Consider the following 18,976-nt stretch of genomic DNA (forward strand, 5'->3'; position numbering starts at 1 on the left):
TAGAAAGAGGTTCTTGGAAGGACATCACAATGTGCTCTGAGACCCACAACCCTCACCAAAATGCAGAAGAGCACCAGACACCAAACTGACCTCAAAGATAACAAGAAGTGCAGGATACCTCATGGGTTCTGGGGACCCCATCTTCATAGACAGAAAGGAGTGCAGGCTTGTAGAGAAATCGAGTACGAGGTGAAGGATTACTCATTACAAAAGAGTTAACATGGGCTGCGGAAACCACATTCATAGAGACCCAACTGCAGAGACCAACGCCCTCTGGTAGGAGGAGTATAAACAGGTACTTGGAAAAGGATTGAAGAGACTTGGCGGGTCTTGAATGCTAGAAAGATCCTCTCTATCCACCATGGCAACAGCAGTGATGAGGATAGCTTAACTGTGCAAAGCAAAAGAAAAGAAGAGCCACATACATTTCAGATGTTGGAGAGATGCCAGAGGAGGGACGTGGTGCGCTGGAGGGACCCCTGCACTATTGAAGAGGAAGGTGTGCAGGGTACATTGGAGAAAGAGGGGGAAACAGAGGGCCACAAACGCTTGAGGGGCCCCCCATTTCACAGCCTCCGCTCATCACTGGTTGCACCATGTTGTATCGAGGCGATGGAGGGGTAGAAATGGAGCACAGAAGACGCCACTGGGAATGTACTACTTTCCCCTGTATTTCAATCTAGATGCTTCTCTCACTCAGGCAGCCACACCACTACTACCACCACCACCACACCATACACCTCCCACACCACCAACCTCAGCCATCTAAAGATACCTCGGCAGATACAGCAACTGTCAGATAACTAAAGCCACCACCATGCCATTTTATTGCAAACCTGGACAATCAGGGGAAAAGAGACTGTTAGGTAGGAGTGTATGGAGTACCCTTTGGGTGCACTGCAACAACCCTGGCCTCCTGGCAATAAGGACCCAACCTTTGGTATAGGTCTGTACTACACAGGTTGGTAGTGTGGTCGAGTAGCCAGGCTGATCTCAAGAGGGGTCAATGTGAGTACTAAGGCTGTGACAGTTTCACAGCACAGTTATCCAAAAAACACTTACACTCAAGGTTTCTTTATTAAACAATTATTAATTTTTTTAACAGTCAGTTTGAATAAGTCTTCTTCAGAAGGGAGCAATATCAAGCAACACACAAATACACTTCAAAATACACACTCTTAGCTTTCTAAATCAGCAAATACCCATTTGGGATGGCACAAAGACACTTCCTACACCCTCAGGTGACTTCAATAGTTAGGGTGCTGTGGACATTAATATATCACTGTTGCATTTTGAACCTTACTGAGAGGAGTGTTAAGTAAAGAGTTTTCAGAATTAGGCAATTGTTCACACAATTATTCTTAATCAGATAAGTACTTTCAAAACCCCCAATGCAAAAATCTGTAACTCTTTCCTGGAAGGAAGGCCAAACACACATAAGCAGAGGAGAGTCATTCAGGGAGCCAGGCCAGGCCAAAGTTAAATTAGCAAAAGGCAAGGTGAACTGAAGCACTTCTTGCAGGTAAGTAAAAGTCTTGCACAATGTTTTATAAATCTTTGTAGAAAAAGTAGAATCAGATTTAGGGCCACAAGCAGTTAGGCCTGTGAGTAGTAGAAGATGCAAGCAACTCTACAGGAGCAACGAAGACGAGTCTCAACTGAGAACAAGCAAGGTGGCACAAAATGAGATAAGTTCTCTTAGACTGTACAGTACCTTTAGGTGGAAGAAAAGTGTAGCAGGTGGCTTCTGTTCCTGTGTAGCTCTGCAGATGCTGTTGTTCCTGGGCCTCAGTCATGGGGACAAGAGGGAGGACTCCTGCTCTGCAATGGGATTGTGAGCAACCGCAACAGGCAATCTTCAAACAAGTGGCACTTCGGTGTTTCAACACCTCGCGTCTACCGCAAATAGCACCACCGCGGTTCCTGGCTGTCGAGATGGGCTTTCCTTGCATCTGGGGTCAAGCACTCTGTTGAGGTGGCTCAGGCTCGGTCAGTCCTGCTTCCTAGGAGGCCAGAGGATCTTCCTGGAGCTCTTGGCCAGCTTAAAAGCAACGCACACAATCTGGTGTTCCTCTCCCTGGCTCGTTGGTCCCAGCAGCAACTGCTGTGGAAATGCAACCAGTTTTGAGAGGATGTCCAGACGGGTTTACTTTGGAGTTGAATGGTCCCACCAACTGAAGGGGAGAAGTTGTCCTTGCAGGGCTTCTCTAGACGAGGCGAATTCGGAGCTTCAGCACAGCCGCAGGGCTTCACCGGGCAAATAAACGGTCCAGGAGTTGCAGAAGGCGTCTCTTACAAGTTCTTCTTCGGATTCCTTCGTCCAGTGGTCGACTGCCTTCCAAGCCAAAAAGCCTCGCCTTTTATGCATGTTTCTCCCATTCATTTCAGCTTAGCTGTCTGGCAGACAGCCAGCCGGCCAATCACCTAAGAGTGCATTCCTATCTCCTACCAAGCACAGGGAGATTTGGGCACCTCCCTCGCTTCCTGCCCCCGCCAGACACCCTGGAGCCACAGGCGGACTTCACTCGTGAATCCTGCCAAATATAAGGAACCAAACCTGGTTTGGCGCGCAGAGTAAATCTCAAGAAGGAACTTGCCAACAAGAAATAGTGAAAAAAGAACACCAGTGCCATTTTGACAAAATGGGCACCCATGGGTGCTTTACTGCAGCTGCAATTGCAGCCCGCGGTAAAAAAACACAATGGTAGTCAAATGTAAACCACTGCCACCAGCCATTAATTGTACAAAGGGTAACATAAAAATGTTACATGAGAAACTAGACACAAAGGGGATACTAAGTAACCCCTCCAGCACCCAAGATAGCAAGGTTGGGTCTTGAAAGTTACAAATGTAGGTAAAGTCAATTTCACTTCACTGCTCTTGGAAACAGTAGTTTGTCCAAGAAGAAGGTTTTTAAACCTTTGCCAAATCTGAAAGACTTCCCTGTGTCACTGCACTGAAGGTGCTGTGTGGCACAATACAAAAATATGCCTATGGAGGTTGTCAAACTCCCAAAACCAAAAGGAACAAGTTTAAATCACAGAAAAATACACCTGAGAGTGGGAAAAAGGTCTCACTCTCTCCAAGTTAAAAATGAAAAAGTCCTAGAGTCCAGCAAAAGTGCTGGGGGTCTCTAAGGTACAGGGGAATTAGCAGATTTCAGAGAATTCTCCCTAACAGAGACTGACAGAAATTCTGTTATCTGCATAGGATCCCAGGATACTAGTCAGATCTACACCCTACAACCCAAGACCACGGTCTGCCTCCACCTACACCCTACAACCCAAGACCATGGTCTGCCTCCACCTACACCCTACAACCCAAGACCATGGTCTGCCTCCAACACATCAGAGAAGTCTTTCTCCATGATGGCGCACAGGGACACTCAAATGCCCACACCACAGGTAAGCACGCCCCAGTGGCACGCAAGCCAGCACCAGCAACACCCTCCAATCTAAACCATCTATTGAAGACAGAAAGCAGCCACAGGACCTGCCCCATTCTCCAAAATGCTCACTCCATAGCCATTGCCAGATACAGCATGGACATCTTCGACCTGCTGCTAGACGGCATTATGAAATTGCTTTTGCATAGGTTATTTAACAGTGCTACTCAAGACCCTTCTACCGTCTTAATGATCAGCCTTCTCAATCACACGAGCACGCACGTAGGTGGAATCAACCTAATACGCAATGACTCCATTCAGACCAAGAGATCACCATCCACCAGCCTGGTTGTGAATCCCTCTTAGTGCACTGCAAGGGGGCGCATGCACCCACAGTTGCATTTCTCTTAATTTACCATCTACAATCCTACAACCCTTCTCACTTTCCCCAGAAGCTAACCGTCTCCAGAGCTCTGGTCCTCTCTAGGTTGTACTATTGCAACAGCCTCTTCCTAAATCTTCCTGCCTCTACTCTTTGACCTTCACAACTTATCCAGAACAGGACTGCAAGACTTGTCCTTGGCCTCAAGCCCAGGGATCGTATCTCTCCAGCTCTGAAATCTCTTCACTGGCTCCCGGTGGCTCCAAGGATCAAGTTCAAGACTCTCTACCTTGTCCAAAAGGCTTTCTGAGGTCTGGGACCCAATACCTCAAACTTTCTCTTCCAAAACCTCTTCCTTCTCAAGCTCTCTGCACATCCACCTCCAACTCTGAGGGCGAGACGCTTCTCCAAGCAGAGAGTTGGGGGCAGATCTATCTCCTTGGGTAGGGCCTCCCTCTGGAACAGCCTCCCTGCCACTTTCAAACTTGAGCAGATATGATATGGCATTTGTAACATGCCTATACACAAGTACAGAGCCACCTCCAATTCCAGAAGTAACTCAAGACCTTACTTTTCACTTGCGTTTTCTCTCTTCCTATCCTCTGCTGATGCACCCGACTGCTCCGCGCACTGGACACACTCTGAACTCGGGTCCAGGCTCCTGCATGTCCAATTGCCCTTGCACTGCCTCCGGGCTCCCCAGCACTAAAAGGCCTGCATCTGCAACCCTACAGTCCCTTCTCTCTGCACTTTGAGCCGCCTGCTGGCTGCACTTGTGAGTTAACTGCACTTCCCCCTTCCCCTCCCCCCCTGGCACTTCTCGCCTTCCCTCTTCCTCGCACTTGTGCAATCTGAATGACACAAGGCCTAATAAGATCGTTATTTTGTCCACTCTTGTTTCCCCCCTCCTTGTCTTGTCGCGCCTAGAAACACTTGTGTACAGGCGCGTTATAAATGCCACATCATCTCATATCATTCATAAACTTAAACCTTACGGCCAACCATGACTACCTCTCCAGTCTGGGGCAATTCAATATATGGCAGGAGATCAACACTGAAATTAGAACCCTGCAGCAAACAGATACGGTCCACCCAATGGAATTGTTTAAGTGGACCCCAGCCAGGCAGCCAGACACAAACTAGACAGAATATATTGCAATAGGAAGATCATCAGAGTAGCACCCCCTCACGCCGCGGACACTCGCATTCCTATCCAGTTCACCATACTCCTGCATGCTGCTCTAACAGCCAACATCACCTACACCCTACAGTCGCCAGCCCACAGAAAACCAACGCTAAGGACCGCACTGCAGCACTGGATAGCGCATAACCCCACTCCTCCCCATCTGTTCCCCAGGAGCCCAGGTGATAAGATGTTACACCAGCGACCCCAAGGATCCCATGAAAAAGAACAAAAGGACAGAACAAATCTGGAAGAAACATTATTGTGAGACCAAAAAAAGTGCCTACTTTGGACAACTTCTCATCTACAGGGCAGAGACGCAAGAAAGTCCACTGCACAGAATGCATCAATGCGTACCCACAAAAGTACAAACGTGAGAGTTCAAGAACTCACCTGCCTGCGCCACTATGACCAATCCTACCACAAATTTAGATCCAACACCATTATATGGCTGAAATTTAATAACCAGCATTAATAACCCCTGTTAGGATACAGTTAGAACTGATCGGCCACCGCCATGGTACCCACCATATGATACGATATTCTCACTATCTGCCAGCATCCTTGTAATTATCTACCCTCACCCGCTTTATTCTGTATGTATTGCCCTCTGGAAACTGCCTGTATGTTCATCTGCTGCATACTTTGCCTGTAATTTGAACCCTTCGTATATACACCCTTGTAATTATTACCTGTATGTAAACTGTATTCATTTTTGTGTAACTAAGCTTCGCATATACTTCTAACTGCTGCGCCCTGTTGCCCTAGTGCATGGGTGCATAACATACGGCCCGCAGGCCAGTTGCGGCCCGCCATGCTGTTTTGTCCGGCCCGCGAGGCACAAAGACTTTCCTAATGGAGGGCGGCCCGCAAGCAGCATCGGCCGCCCTCCATTAGGAAAGTCTTTGTTGTCTTCCGGGCCGGACAAAATACTGGCCCTCATTGGCTCAGCACACACGCACCACATCGCTCTTACGAGCCACTTAGGGCGTGTGTGCTGCACCAATGGAGTTCCAGCACTACGGCTGGCGTGGTCCATAAGGCTTTATGCCGGAAGGCATTTCAGCCTTGGACCACGCCAGCCGTAGTACGATTCCAGTTACCTCGCCAGCGTTGCAGTTTACCTGCCTTCCAGCACGTCTCCGGTAAGTGGTCTGTTTGTGTGTCGGGTCTGTTTTGCTGTATGTTTGTGTTGTGTATGTTGGGGTGGGGGGGTGTAGGGTGTGTTTGAATGTTTGATTTTGAATGTTCTTTTTGTGTATGTTGAGATGCGGGGGGTGTTGGATGTTTGTTTATTTATTTTATTCATATCGCGCACCTGACCCGGAGGTAATTGGGCGCTATAGGAAAGTAATGGTTACAGTCATAGAATATACAGTTATGTGCATGAATACAGTTTGAACATTCAGGTAAAGTTACCTGGTTATGTGCATGAATGTTTGGTTTTGAATGTTTGTTTTATGTATGTTGAGATGCGGGGTGGGGGGTGTCGGGTGTGCATGAATGTTTGTTTTGGAGTGTAAGTGCGGTGTAGGTTGAGATGCAGGTTCTGTATGTGTGCATGCGTGCTAGTTTGTATGCTGATTTGGGGGGTGGGGGTTCGGGTCTGTATGGGTGCATGCTTGAGAGTGTGTGTGCTGAGTTGGGGGGTGGGGGGGCTCGGGTCTGTATGGGTGCTTGTTTGAGAGTGCTGATTTGGGGGGGTTCGAAGTTGGGGGCTGGGGGTTCTGGTCTGTATGGTTGCTTGTTTGAGAGTGTGTGTGCTGAGTTGGGGGGTGGGGGGTTCGGGTCTGTATGGGTGCATGCTTGAGAGTGTGTGTGCTGAGTTGGGGGGTGGGGGTTCGGGTCTGTATGGGTGCATGCTTGAGAGTGTGTGTGCTGAGTTGGGGGGTGGGGGGTTCGGATCTGTATGGGTGCATGCTTGAGAGTGTGTGTGCTGAGTTGGGGGGTGGGGGTTCGGGTCTGTATGGGTGCATGCTTGAGAGTGTGTGTGCTGAGTTGGGGGGTGGGGGGTTCGGATCTGTATGGGTGCATGTTTGAGAGTGTGTGTGCTGAGTTGGGGGGTGGGGGTTCGGGTCTGTATGGGTGCATGCTTGAGAGTGTGTGTGCTGAGTTGGGGGGTGGGGGTTCGGGTCTGTATGGGTGCATGCTTGAGAGTGTGTGTGCTGAGTTGGGGGGTGGGGGGTTCGGGTCTGTATGGGTGTATGTTTGAGAGTGTGTGTGCTGAGTTGGGGCGGTGGGGGGTTCGGGTCTGTATGGGTGCATGTTTGAGAGTGTGCTGAGTTGGGGGGTGGGGGGTTCGTGTCTGTATGGGTGCATGTTTGAGAGTGTGTGTGCTGAGTTGGGGGGGTCGGGGGTTCGGGTCTGTATGGGTGCATGTTTGAGAGTGTGTGTGCTGAGTTGGGGGGTGGGGGTTCGGGTCTGTATGGGTGCATGTTTGAGAGTGTGCTGATTTGGGGGGTGGGCGGTTCGGGTCTGTATGGGTGCATGTTTGAGAGTGTGTGTGCTGATTTGGGGGGTGGGGGTTCGGGTCTGTATGGGTGCATGTTTGTGTGTGTGCTGAGTTGGGGGTGGGGGTTCGGGTCTGTATGGGTGCATGTTTGAGAGTGTGTGTGCTGATTTGGGGGGTGGGGGGTTCGGGTCTGTATGGGTGCATGCTTGAGAGTGTGTGTGCTGAGTTGGGGGGTGGGGGGTTCGGGTCTGTATGGGTGCATGTTTGAGAGTGTGCTGATTTGGGGGGTGGGGGGGTTCTGGTCTGTATGGGTGCTTGTTTGAGAGTGTGCTGATTTGGGGGGTGGGGGTTCGGGTCTGTATGGGTGCTTGTTTGAGTGTGCTGATTTGGGGGTTCGGGTCGGTATGGGTGCATGTTTGTGTGTGTGCTGAGTTGGGGGGTGGGGGTTCGGGTCTGTATGGGTGCATGTTTGAGAGTGTGCTGATTTGGGGGGTGGGCGGTTCGGGTCTGTATGGGTGCATGTTTGAGAGTGTGTGTGCTGATTTGGGGGGTGGGGGTTCGGGTCTGTATGGGTGCATGTTTGTGTGTGTGCTGAGTTGGGGGTGGGGGTTCGGGTCTGTATGGGTGCATGTTTGAGAGTGTGTGTGCTGATTTGGGGGGTGGGGGGTTCGGGTCTGTATGGGTGCATGCTTGAGAGTGTGTGTGCTGAGTTGGAGGGTGGGGGGTTCGGGTCTGTATGGGTGCATGTTTGAGAGTGTGCTGATTTGGGGGGTGGGGGGGTTCTGGTCTGTATGGGTGCTTGTTTGAGAGTGTGCTGATTTGGGGGGTGGGGGTTCGGGTCTGTATGGGTGCTTGTTTGAGTGTGCTGATTTGGGGGTTCGGGTCGGTATGGGTGCATGTTTGTGTGTGTGCTGAGTTGGGGTGTAGGGGGTTCGGGTCTGTATGGGCGCTTGTTTGAGAGTGTGCTGATTTGGGGGGTTGGGTGTTCGGAGGTGGGGGGTTTCGGTCTGTTTGGGCGCTTGTTTGAGAGTGTGCCATGGGGCATAGTGTTGGCATAATGTTTGGTTGGGGGTGAGGGGGCCATGGGGCATAGCGTTTGGTTGGGGGTGAGGGGGGCCATGGGGCATAGTGTTTGGTTGGGGGTAGGGGGGCCATGGGGCATAGTGTTTGGTTGGGGGTGGGGGGGCCATGGGGCATAGTGTTTGGTTTGGGGTGAGGGGGGCATGGGGCATAGTGTTTGGTTGGGGGCGAGGGGGGCATGGGGCATAGTGTTTGGTTGGGGGCAAGGGGGGCCATGGGGCATAGTGTTTGCTGGAGGGGTAGGGGCCACGGGGCATAGTGTTTGGTTGGGGGTGGTGAGGGAGCCATGGGGCATAGTGTTTGGTTGGAGCTGGTGAGGGGGCCATGGGGCATAGCATTTGATGGGGGTGGGAGCCATGGGGCATAGTGTTTGGTTGGGGGTGGGAGCCATGGGGCATAGTGTTTGGTTGGGGGTGAGGGGGTCCATGGGGCATAGTGTTTGGTTGGGGGTGGTGAGAGGGCCATGGGGCATAGTGTTTGGTTGGGGGTGGGAGCCATGGGGCATAGTGTTGCACTCCAAGAGTGAACTCAATGATAAAGCTAAAACAGGCACAGTTAGGAGATGTACATCCTTTGCTTTTTGAGGAAACCTGACTCAACGAAGGCCATACTCCTCTTGGGCAACCCAAACAGCAAACTATAGCAGTCCAAAATAACGGAATGTCCAATCAAGGGTCAATAAAATATATAGAATTTAAACAGACGATATACAATAACTAAATAGAAATAAATTATAACATTGGAAAATGTGTAGTACAAAATGTAAGTTTGAAATGCAAATAAAAATCGTTACCCCTCAAAAACATTCTTTTTCCATGCGTTTAATACAAATTGGGGGTTGAAAAAGCCTCCTGCCACGCCCCGCCTACCGCCCCGCCCACATTTACTTTTCGGCCCACTAGAGCCCTCATGTAAGGTACTTTCGGCCCTCTGTCAAAATCAGTTGTGCACCCCTGCCCTAAGGTATGCTGCGCATTATAAATAACAAAACAAACAAACAACAAACATACCGTCACAGCAACTCTGCACTGGATAATCACCCACTTGGACAAAAAGGAACACGCTGTTGATACCGGACTAAGAAACGGGAGCACTTGGCTACAACAACACATTGACAGGATTGTGCCAGCCCTATTCAACACCAGCAAAGAAGTAGGATCACCATAAATCTGTGCCCACTGTCATGTACCACTTCTGACCACATCAGCCACAGGCAAAACAGAAGGTTGTGAATTGATCATAACCACAGACAGTGCTCCGGGCAACCCTCCGACCATCGTGTTTCAGCCTGCAAAGCCATTGCAGGAGTGGAAAGACCATATGCAAAACATACTCGGTCCAGCCCCAAAAGGGGCAGTCCAGCCCAAACTGCTTGCTCACATTCCTTCTGCGCGAGGTCACAAGCAACCACAGACGTGTTTTGGCATCAGTGATGCGATGTAGCTTGGGTCTCTAGGCTTCTGAAGTACACCACAGAACCAGGGGCATTCAAAACTGCACAACACTACTTAAAAGGCACACAGGGAACCCCAATTTGCCAGCAAGCGAACCCCCTATCGTCAATGTTTCCTTCCTAGCAATGTGTCTGGAGCAATTAATCTACTAACAAAAACTGCTCCAGGAGGAAACCAATAACATCCTACATAGGACCCAACACTGTTTCAGACGTAAGAAAGGAAAGGAATCTACATGCTCTTACTCAAGGGAAATTTCTACAATGCCCACCTGGACACACACCAAACGCTTTTCTCCCTCCTCCACCTCTCATCAACCTTTGAAACCATCAGCTGCAAAATTCTCCTCAAAAGACTTTTGGATAATGGAGTAGAGGAAACAGTGATATGCTGAATCACATCGCCACTTCCCCACAGGAAAAACCCCACATACATTCAAGCACTCTGTACCCCTACCTCAACCGCAAAATTTCATGTGTGGGTTACCCTCGGGCCCCAGCCGGTCTCCTCTGCCTTTCAAGCGTACATGACCTCACTCATGGAAATCACCAGCACGCCCATCTTACCTGCTACAACTGAAATTGTACACAAACGTATCGATGTAAAAAACTAAAAAAGAAACAACTAGCAGATTCACGGATGAACGCAAACCAACTAAAACCTAACAAAAATGCACCAAAACAGTGCACACAACTTTAATTGTTCCTTGGCCAGTAAAGTTAAAGAGCCTGGACTCCCACTACCTGGAAACTCAATATAAAGCAACAGGCCGAAGCTTATTGTTCCAACTGAAATGAATTGGACACATCATACCATGTCGGTAATTTCCACACAACCCTTGCTTGCATTCTTGGCACTGGTATTCTCTGGACTGGAATATGCCAACAGCCTGTGCATATCTATCCCAGACAATGTGCTCAGCCGTCTACAGACGGTACCAAATTCAGCAGCCTGAATCTTGCAGACACTGGAAAGATGGGAACACACTACTCTGGACTTTACTGGCTCCCAGTGGGATGGACAATCCAATTCAAGGCTCTGCAACACCTCCAAACTTTCCACGGTCGTGAACCAGAGCCACTGTGAGCAACATCACACACTATTTGGCGAGTGGAACACATCAGTCCAATAAGGTGACTTAAGTAACACTCTCACATTTCAAGAACAGACACCAAGGAAGACCCTCTTTTACAGTCGTAACCACCAAATCATGGGAATATACTTGGGTAACCATGCACACATGACAATCACCTGACATTCCAGGAACTCCTAGAAATATGGTTGTATATGAGGATGCAGAAGTCAAAGGTCCCGATGTGTTATTTTCTATGCTTAGAATAAACTCACATGGACTGCACTTTCCAATGCACACTTCACAACTGACCAGAGAAAACAAGACCTTCAAGCTCAAGGCCAACACTGACTAGACCCAACTGACATCCATGACTTTCCGGCGTGGCTACTGGCAATACACCTCAGTCCAGGACCTGGGTCCCCAGAATACATAGATCATACTCACTTACTTGCCTTTCGTGACAGATTGAGGAAATCAAGGCCTTCTGCCTGGCTTTGGGTGACCATCTCACCTCCCATAATTATGTAGCAACAACATGCACTAATGACCCAGGATCATCCATAATATCAAGACCCCTCAGCCACTCCTCGTTTAACCTACTTACCATTCATTTTCCACCTTACGTTACACACACTAGATACCCACCCAACAACGCAGGAGAATGTCTGCTATTATTCCTCACCACAGCGCGGGTCAGTAGTGATGCAAACAGGTTGTGTATCTCTGTCTGACTAGGCATTCCCCCAAGTGCCCTCAACTCACCTCGAGACACATCAAGACACAGAAAACGGATTCTTCTGATCTACACTCATCACACACTTCACATTTCATGTCTGGACTTTCTACACTCACCAACTCCCCTTCAGTCCTTCCCGGAAAGTACCTAGCGACAAGAGCCTGCCAAAACATCACAGGTCCCGGAGGAGCCTCACCACTAATTAAAAGGTACATAATGTACCTCTGAGAAGGAAGGGTATACATTAACTCCACGTGTCATGGTGCCCTGGGGGTTCCCTCCACTGTTAGGGAGAATTCTCAGAAATGTGCTAATTCCCTTCTGCCTTGGAGAGCCCCAGATACTTTTCTGGACTTTAGGACTTTTATTTATTTTTTATGTGATTCATTTTCTGTGTTTCTTTTGACTTTGGAGTCTGACAAACTCCATAGGCATCATCTTTTACATTGGGTCACACAGCACCTTCAGTGCAGTGGCACAGGGAAGTCTCTCAGAACTCCCAAAGGTGTAAAAACCTTCTCTTGGATAACTACTGTTTCCCAGAGCAGTTTACTTACATTTGTAACTTTCTAGACCCAGCACACTATCTTACAATAGGGTGCTGGAGGGGTTACCTAGTATCCCCTTTGTCTAGCTTCTCATGTAACATTGTTTAAGTTACGCTTTTCTCACTGAATGGCTGGTGGCAGTGGTTTTGTTTTAACTACTGTGGTGTGCATTTACCACGGGCTGCGTTCGCAGCTTCAGTAAAGCACCCAAGGGTGCCATTTTTGTCAAAATGGCCCTGGTCGTCTTTTTTTACCATTTCTTTGTGGAAAGGTCCTTCTTGAGATTTACTCTTTGCGCCAAACCAGCTTTGGTCCCATTGTTTGCTTTGCCTTTAGCAGGAACCACGAGTGAAGCCCGCCTCTGGCTCAAGTATGTCTGGCAGGGGCAGGAAGTGAGGGGAGGTGCCCAAAACTCCCCGTGCTTAATCCCCTTGGTTACAGGAATACACCCAAAAGGTGATTGGCCGGCTGGCTGTCCGACAAGGACAGCACCTTACTGTGTGATTAACAGCTAGGCTGCAATGAATGGGAGAAACCTGCATAAAAGGCAAGGTTTTTTGGCTTGGAAAGCAGAGTCGACCACTGGACGAAGGAATCCAAAGAAGAACTTGGAAGAGATGCCTGCTGCAACTCCTGGACGGTTGCTATGCCCGGTGAAGTCCTGCTGCTGTGCTGAAGCTCTGAATTTGCCACGATTGGAGAAGCCCTGCAAGGACGACTTCTCCTTTTGAGTTGGTGGGACCAATCAACTACAAGGTAAACCACCTGGACTTCCTCTCAAAGCTGGTTGTAATTTCCACTGCCGTTGTTGCTGGAACCAAACAGCCAGGGAGAGGAACACCAGATCGAGTGCATAGTTGTTAAGTCAGGCCCGAGCTCCAGGAAGATCCTCCGGACTCCCAGGAAGCAGGACTGACCAAGCCTGAGCCACCTCAACAGAGTGCTGGACTCCAGAAGCAAGGAAATTCGGAAGTGGCTTCCGAGAACAGCAGTGTTGCTATTTGCTTTCAGATGAGAGGAGCTGAAACACTGAAGGACCGCTGAATTGAAGTTTGCCCATTGCTGCCGCTGACCGTCCCATTGCAGAGCAGGAGTCCCCAGATGTCCTCCCTCTTGCCCCCACGACTGAGGCCCAGATACAAAAGGATCTGCAGAGCTGTACAGGAACAGAAGCCAGCTGGAACCATTTTCTTCAAACCAGAGGTACTGTCAAGTCTAAGAGAATTTATCTCTAGTTGTGTAGCCTTACTTGCTCGCCATTGAGACCGTCTTGGTTACCTTGCACAGTCGCTAAAGCTTTGCCCTTCACAAGCCTCTCAGCTTGTGGCCCTTCAAGTGTTCTTATTTTTCTACAAACATTGTGTAAGACTTTCTACTTACCTGCAAAGAAGATCTTCAGTCCCCCTTGACATTGTGCAATTAACATTGGCTGCCCTGGCTCCACGAGTGACTCCTCTTACCCCTGACTCTGTGCTGTCTCTTTCCCCAGGAAAGGGTTAATGTATTCTGCATTGGAACGTTTCTAGAAGTACTTACCTGTTTCTGAAATTATTTGTTAACCTTTGTTTTATTCCTCTATTCTATCTTTTGCACAAACGCCTAATTGCTCTAAATGTACCAGTGATAAATCAATGTCCACAGCGTCCTAGCTATTTAAGTCACCTGAGGGTGTAGGAAGTGTCTGTGTTCCATCCCCAATGGGTGTCATCTGATTTAGAGAAACTGAGTGTTTTATTGAAGTGTACTTAGTGTTGCATGTTTTGCTCCCTTTCTAAAGAATGCTTATATAACTGATTGTGAAATAAATTATTGTTTTTATCAAGAAGCCTTGAGTGAAACTCTGTCACAACCTTACTGCTCACATTGACCGCTCTTGAGATGAGCCTGGCTGCTCGACCACACTACCAACCTGTGTAGTTCAGACTTCTACCAAAGGTTGGGTCCCTATTGCCAGGAGGTCAAGGTTATTGTAGTGCACCCAAAGGGTACTGCATACAATCTTGCCTAACATCTACCAAGGAAATGCGGCTCTGGGTAATTAGGTGTGGGGAAATTAGGGTGTCACTGGGCCTTGGGACTCCACTCTAATGAAGAACATGGCGTTCCAAGGACACAGGATATCACTAGATCTTAAAAAGATACCCTCCATCATGTACGAGGTGCACAGGGTAACTGGAAAGGTTGGAGTGGTGTATGCAGGGTGCCACTGGGTTCTGATGTGAACACTCTAGGCCTCCACCCATGCAGAGTTGTGACGGTAGGTGTGGAAGAGATGCACATGTAAACCTTCACCCAGGAAAAGGAAGAGGTGCAGTAAGAGAATGGGAAAAGCTCAACATTTCATAAACACATGGAAACAAGTGCTCCCTTACCAGGGCTTCGTCACGGCCAGGTCTTCAACTTTCAGGAACTGCTTCTGCATCATCCACTTGTCACTCAAGAACTTGGACCTACACGAAAGAGAGGTGAAAATTCAAGAACTGGAAGAGCAAACGGCTGAGCATTCCACACAAGAAAGCAGTCTATACCGGGCCTATCTAGATTACAACCAAGGCAGGCATAGTGGACCAGCATCCAGAGCACAGTACGGCAATGGTCACCACTGTGATCGCACTTACCCATTGGGGGTCTTAATCAAGAATAGTGCCAATTTACCTGGGAAGGAATTACATTATAAACAGAAGGGACAGATACACCAGCACACGATTATGTGCTAGAGGGCGATAGAAAGACATACTTTCCCTCCATGGACAGCTCTCCCTAATGGCGATGGTGCAGCACCTGTCAACCAGGGCAGTGTACTCCTTCCTTCATCAAATAATACATTTTATTCTCAAATCTAATAATGTGCAAATATGTAGAATAGTGTTAATGAGACATTCACTACTACATTTTCAGTAACAGGCTATCTGGAAGATTCACGCGTTAGCACAGAATGAAGCACCCAACCAAATAATAGATACTCATCAGAAAGAGTCTCTGGATTCTGCTAGTACCGAATAAAGCCTTCATCAGGACGACTCTTCTCACGCAAACTGCAGATACCCACAAACTATTAGACCCACATGTTTGTATTATCCATTTATATATAAAGTGGCAAACTGTAGCCCAATCTTGTGGTCTCTATGTGCCTTGTGTTGTTCCTGGACTCACAACTTCCAGGGGGACAAGGGGCATTTAGTTATACAGTCTTACTGTTTTGGGTGCCATGGGTGTAACTGTTTCACAAGAGTCAATGATCTTCTGTTTCAATTCTAGCCACAAAACGGTGTAATACCCTACCCAAACCTCACCGCTTGCAGGGGAACCACCTGACTTTCAGGAAACAGCTCAAGACTTGGCTTTTTAACCAACCACTTTGAGAGAAATTAAAATTAATAGCAATCGACTAAAACCTGTGCACCAGAAACATTTGTGCTAATTTACAACAAGCATTTTTCAGAACTCTGGGCAATACCATCTGCAGCAGATGAAGCAGACGCATAAAACCTCTCCTGTGTGGCACAGGTCCACACCTTTAACCTCAGTGAAATCTACCACCAAGTGCAAGGAAGTGACGACACCCTTGCCCCACTCTCCACCCCCTCATCCTTCCGCTAACTTCTCACTACCAGAATCTTGCATCCTTATGCCTCCCACACTCCTACAGACGTCCTTCTAGGTACAGATTCAGACCCTATTCATCTTCCATCAACCATGCTGCTCATTGTGGCACGCCACAGTCCCGAGGCTGCCCATATGGCTAACCTGCCTAGTCAGTACTAACCGCAAACAACTTAGAGATGTTCATGTCGACACGCAAGTAACAGGTACTTCCACCTGCATCCATCAACACCAAAGATTTCTGCATCTGCCTTCCCGCCATCCGACTAACACACCCTGTCCTTCTTTCTTACAGAGCCGTGCGCATTGAGGCCAACATTTCTGACCACTTTACATTACATGCCCATGTGTCACTGCAGCAGCTCCTCTCAGCGTGGGTGGGTATGCACATGGATCTCATGGGCCACATGCTGCCAATGTAACATGTCGCATGACCACAGCAAGGGGGAAAAAAACTCATGTTTCTGTGAGGTTCACCTCACCACATGGCATACCCATGGCAACCCTTGATCCTCTGAAGGATGTCCTTCACTCCCCCACATGCTTAGCGGCTCGGCTGGGGTCAGGGGATTTCAGAAGAGCCAGTAAAATAGCTCAGCAGGTTGAGCTCTCGCTGCTGCAATCTGTGTGTTATCTGCAGGTCACAGGTGGGAATCACGGCAATGCCAACTCAGCTTTTCAACCTTCAAAGGTCGATAAATGAGTACCAACTTCGGTTGGGTGGTAATTGTTTATAAAGATTTTCTAAGTACAGCGCTTTGGCGAAAGTGCTATATATGTAACAAATAATTATTGTGATCTTTTAAAAGAGCTGCACTATCTTCCACAGGAAGAGTTTGCTTTACCTTCACTTTGTTCACAGATGACTCTTTACCTCCACTGTTAAGGCAGGACCGGCTCTGTGGATGCCGTCCCTTCTCCCCTAGGGGGAGACCGGTTCCATGGGGCCAGGGCGGTGCATCCACAGTACAACAGTCCCCCCGGCGGGGGGTGCACAGGGGATGGATCACATGGGAGAGGAAGCCCCATATGGGATTAGGGATGCCCATTCCCAGATAACGCTGTATATTTCTGCATTGTCACCACCGTCCTTTTTTGCCAAACCCTCCTTCCCTTGTTACAAACAGTGCTAATATCGTCAGTTGTATAACAAGCCAACCATTGTCATTGCCTGACTTAGGTGTAACTTTCGTATTTCTCCAGTCTCTATGTTCGCTGCTGCAGTCTTTCTTCGTTGCCTTTCCTGGAGGATACACTCTCTACATAGTCTCTGGCTCCAAGCGTAGCAGAGTGAAGCCTGCGTGTTTGGTGTTCCGTGCTTCTGCGGCTTCGTGGATCGCTTTGTAATGTTTCAGCTGAAGCAGGTGCTCGTCTTCTGCTCCTCCTTTCCTGTGGCACTCTTGACTGTGGGACTTCACCCGGGGGTTGGGACTTCACCCGGGGATATTTTTATTTGTTCTATAATCATCTAATCCCCAAACAATTGTCCCTGGAGTGGAGACTGTGGGGTGTATTCCCTTTGATCCACGCAGGGTCAGGCAGGCACTGCAACTTCTGCACATCAATATGAAAAACAAATCTAAAGTTAAAACATTACAACTTGAGAAGTTCGGAACGTGTACCATCACAAAAGGAGGCAGTCACGGGCACAACTGAGGACGGATTCCCCGCAAGTTCATCCACTGAAGCCAAAATCACTGTATTCTTTCTGCAGAAAGCAGCAAAAACCTACAGTGAAGTGGTTGTGGCCGACAAGGTACAGCAGGTCATGGAGAGGTCCGGGGTGGAGGAATTTAATGGGCAAGAGTTGGAAATCTCAGGGGTGGTGCTGGCCCAAGCGAACTGGAAGCAAGCATTCCCCTGTCAGATATATGCAAGAGTCAGGAAAACTAAATTAGGGAAGCAGAAAGCACCTACAAACGTTTGAGTATATCGCCAGGCCTTTCTAAGACCCAAGAAGAGGAGGCGATTCTAATTCCGGATTCCATACCGGATATTATATCTGCTTCCAGCCGTTCGGAGCACATTTAGTCATTTACAAATGATTGCTCGTCACTGCCATTCCAGGATAATTACTCAATTTCCCAGGAGGCTCCTCACTAGCAGCCCTGAACACTGTCCTTCAGTCCTTCATCAGACCCTACGATACCATCGATATCACTGGATGTGAAAACAAGCACCAACATCTTGACAGAGGTTAATAAACACCTTGCAAGGGGAGTGCATCTTAGAGCTCCCCCTGGCGTTGGTGTGACCACCACTGGGCCCACTTGCAGCACAGGTGGCCACAGGCACTTCATCCAAAGATGCGTATACTGAAGTTGTCAATCCACCCATAGAGAGAACACGAAGAGGAGCGCTCCCCTGAAGGGAACTGTGGCTCCAGCAAAGAGCATTTAAGAACATAAAGAATGGGCCAAAAGTTTTGAACAGGGGGTCACCTAAGTTCCTAAGGATTGTGCGGCTAACTTCTAATCAGCGCTCATAAAAACAAACAGACGGTGATATTATTGAGCAAAGGACGGAGTTAACAGTGGATTTGACAGACCCAGGCAGTGTCCCTACTGCACTCTGCTCCTTGTCTAATATGAAAGTTGCAGTGGCATTGCCTAGGGGCAAGTATGATGCCACAAAAACAGCCACCAGCATGAGGGATCCAGGTTCTCAGCAATATAAAAACCACAAGAAAGTTCCAAACAAAAAGACGCAGAACAAAGCGAATGTAGTGGCCTCAAGGAACAGAGGAGGTGAAGGGGGCGAGTCGCGCCACTCGCCACTCAGCACCATTGCCAGGGGTGTTGTGAGTACAGAGAAGACGGCTTTGACTGTGACCATCCCTTCGCAACACGTTCATAATTGGGCAGCGAAAATTCCATCTAACACAAAAGTGGAGGTTGACACTCCCAAAGCGGGGGTCCCTCCAAGCTGGTCAGAGTGTTGGGCCCTTAATGGGGACATCAGACCCAATGGTTTGGATCCCACCCCATAATTGTTTTTAACAGTTTGAGGAAGACGAGAATGTGCCGCTAAATAGACGCAGCATATTGACACTGCTTGCCTCTATTCCTGTCTTAAAGG

General features: G+C 48.6%; 1 protein-coding gene across 4 annotated transcripts in view; it reads right to left on the minus strand.

The window, feature by feature from the left end:
- Positions 1–18,976, minus strand: part of LOC138525617 (cystathionine beta-synthase-like protein) — a 398,784-nt gene that overhangs the window by 112,924 nt on the left and 266,884 nt on the right. For all 4 annotated transcript variants that reach the window (XM_069635667.1, XM_069635666.1, XM_069635665.1 and 1 more), the window contains exon 12: positions 14,668–14,745. In XM_069635667.1, the coding sequence (XP_069491768.1) occupies positions 14,668–14,745 (78 nt within the window). The remainder of the gene's footprint in view (positions 1–14,667; positions 14,746–18,976) is intronic.

The sequence above is a fragment of the Ambystoma mexicanum genome, chromosome 7p, assembly GCF_040938575.1.
Source record: "Ambystoma mexicanum isolate Mex_15411 chromosome 7p, UKY_AmexF1_1, whole genome shotgun sequence".
NCBI classification, from domain to species: Eukaryota; Metazoa; Chordata; class Amphibia; order Caudata; family Ambystomatidae; genus Ambystoma; species Ambystoma mexicanum.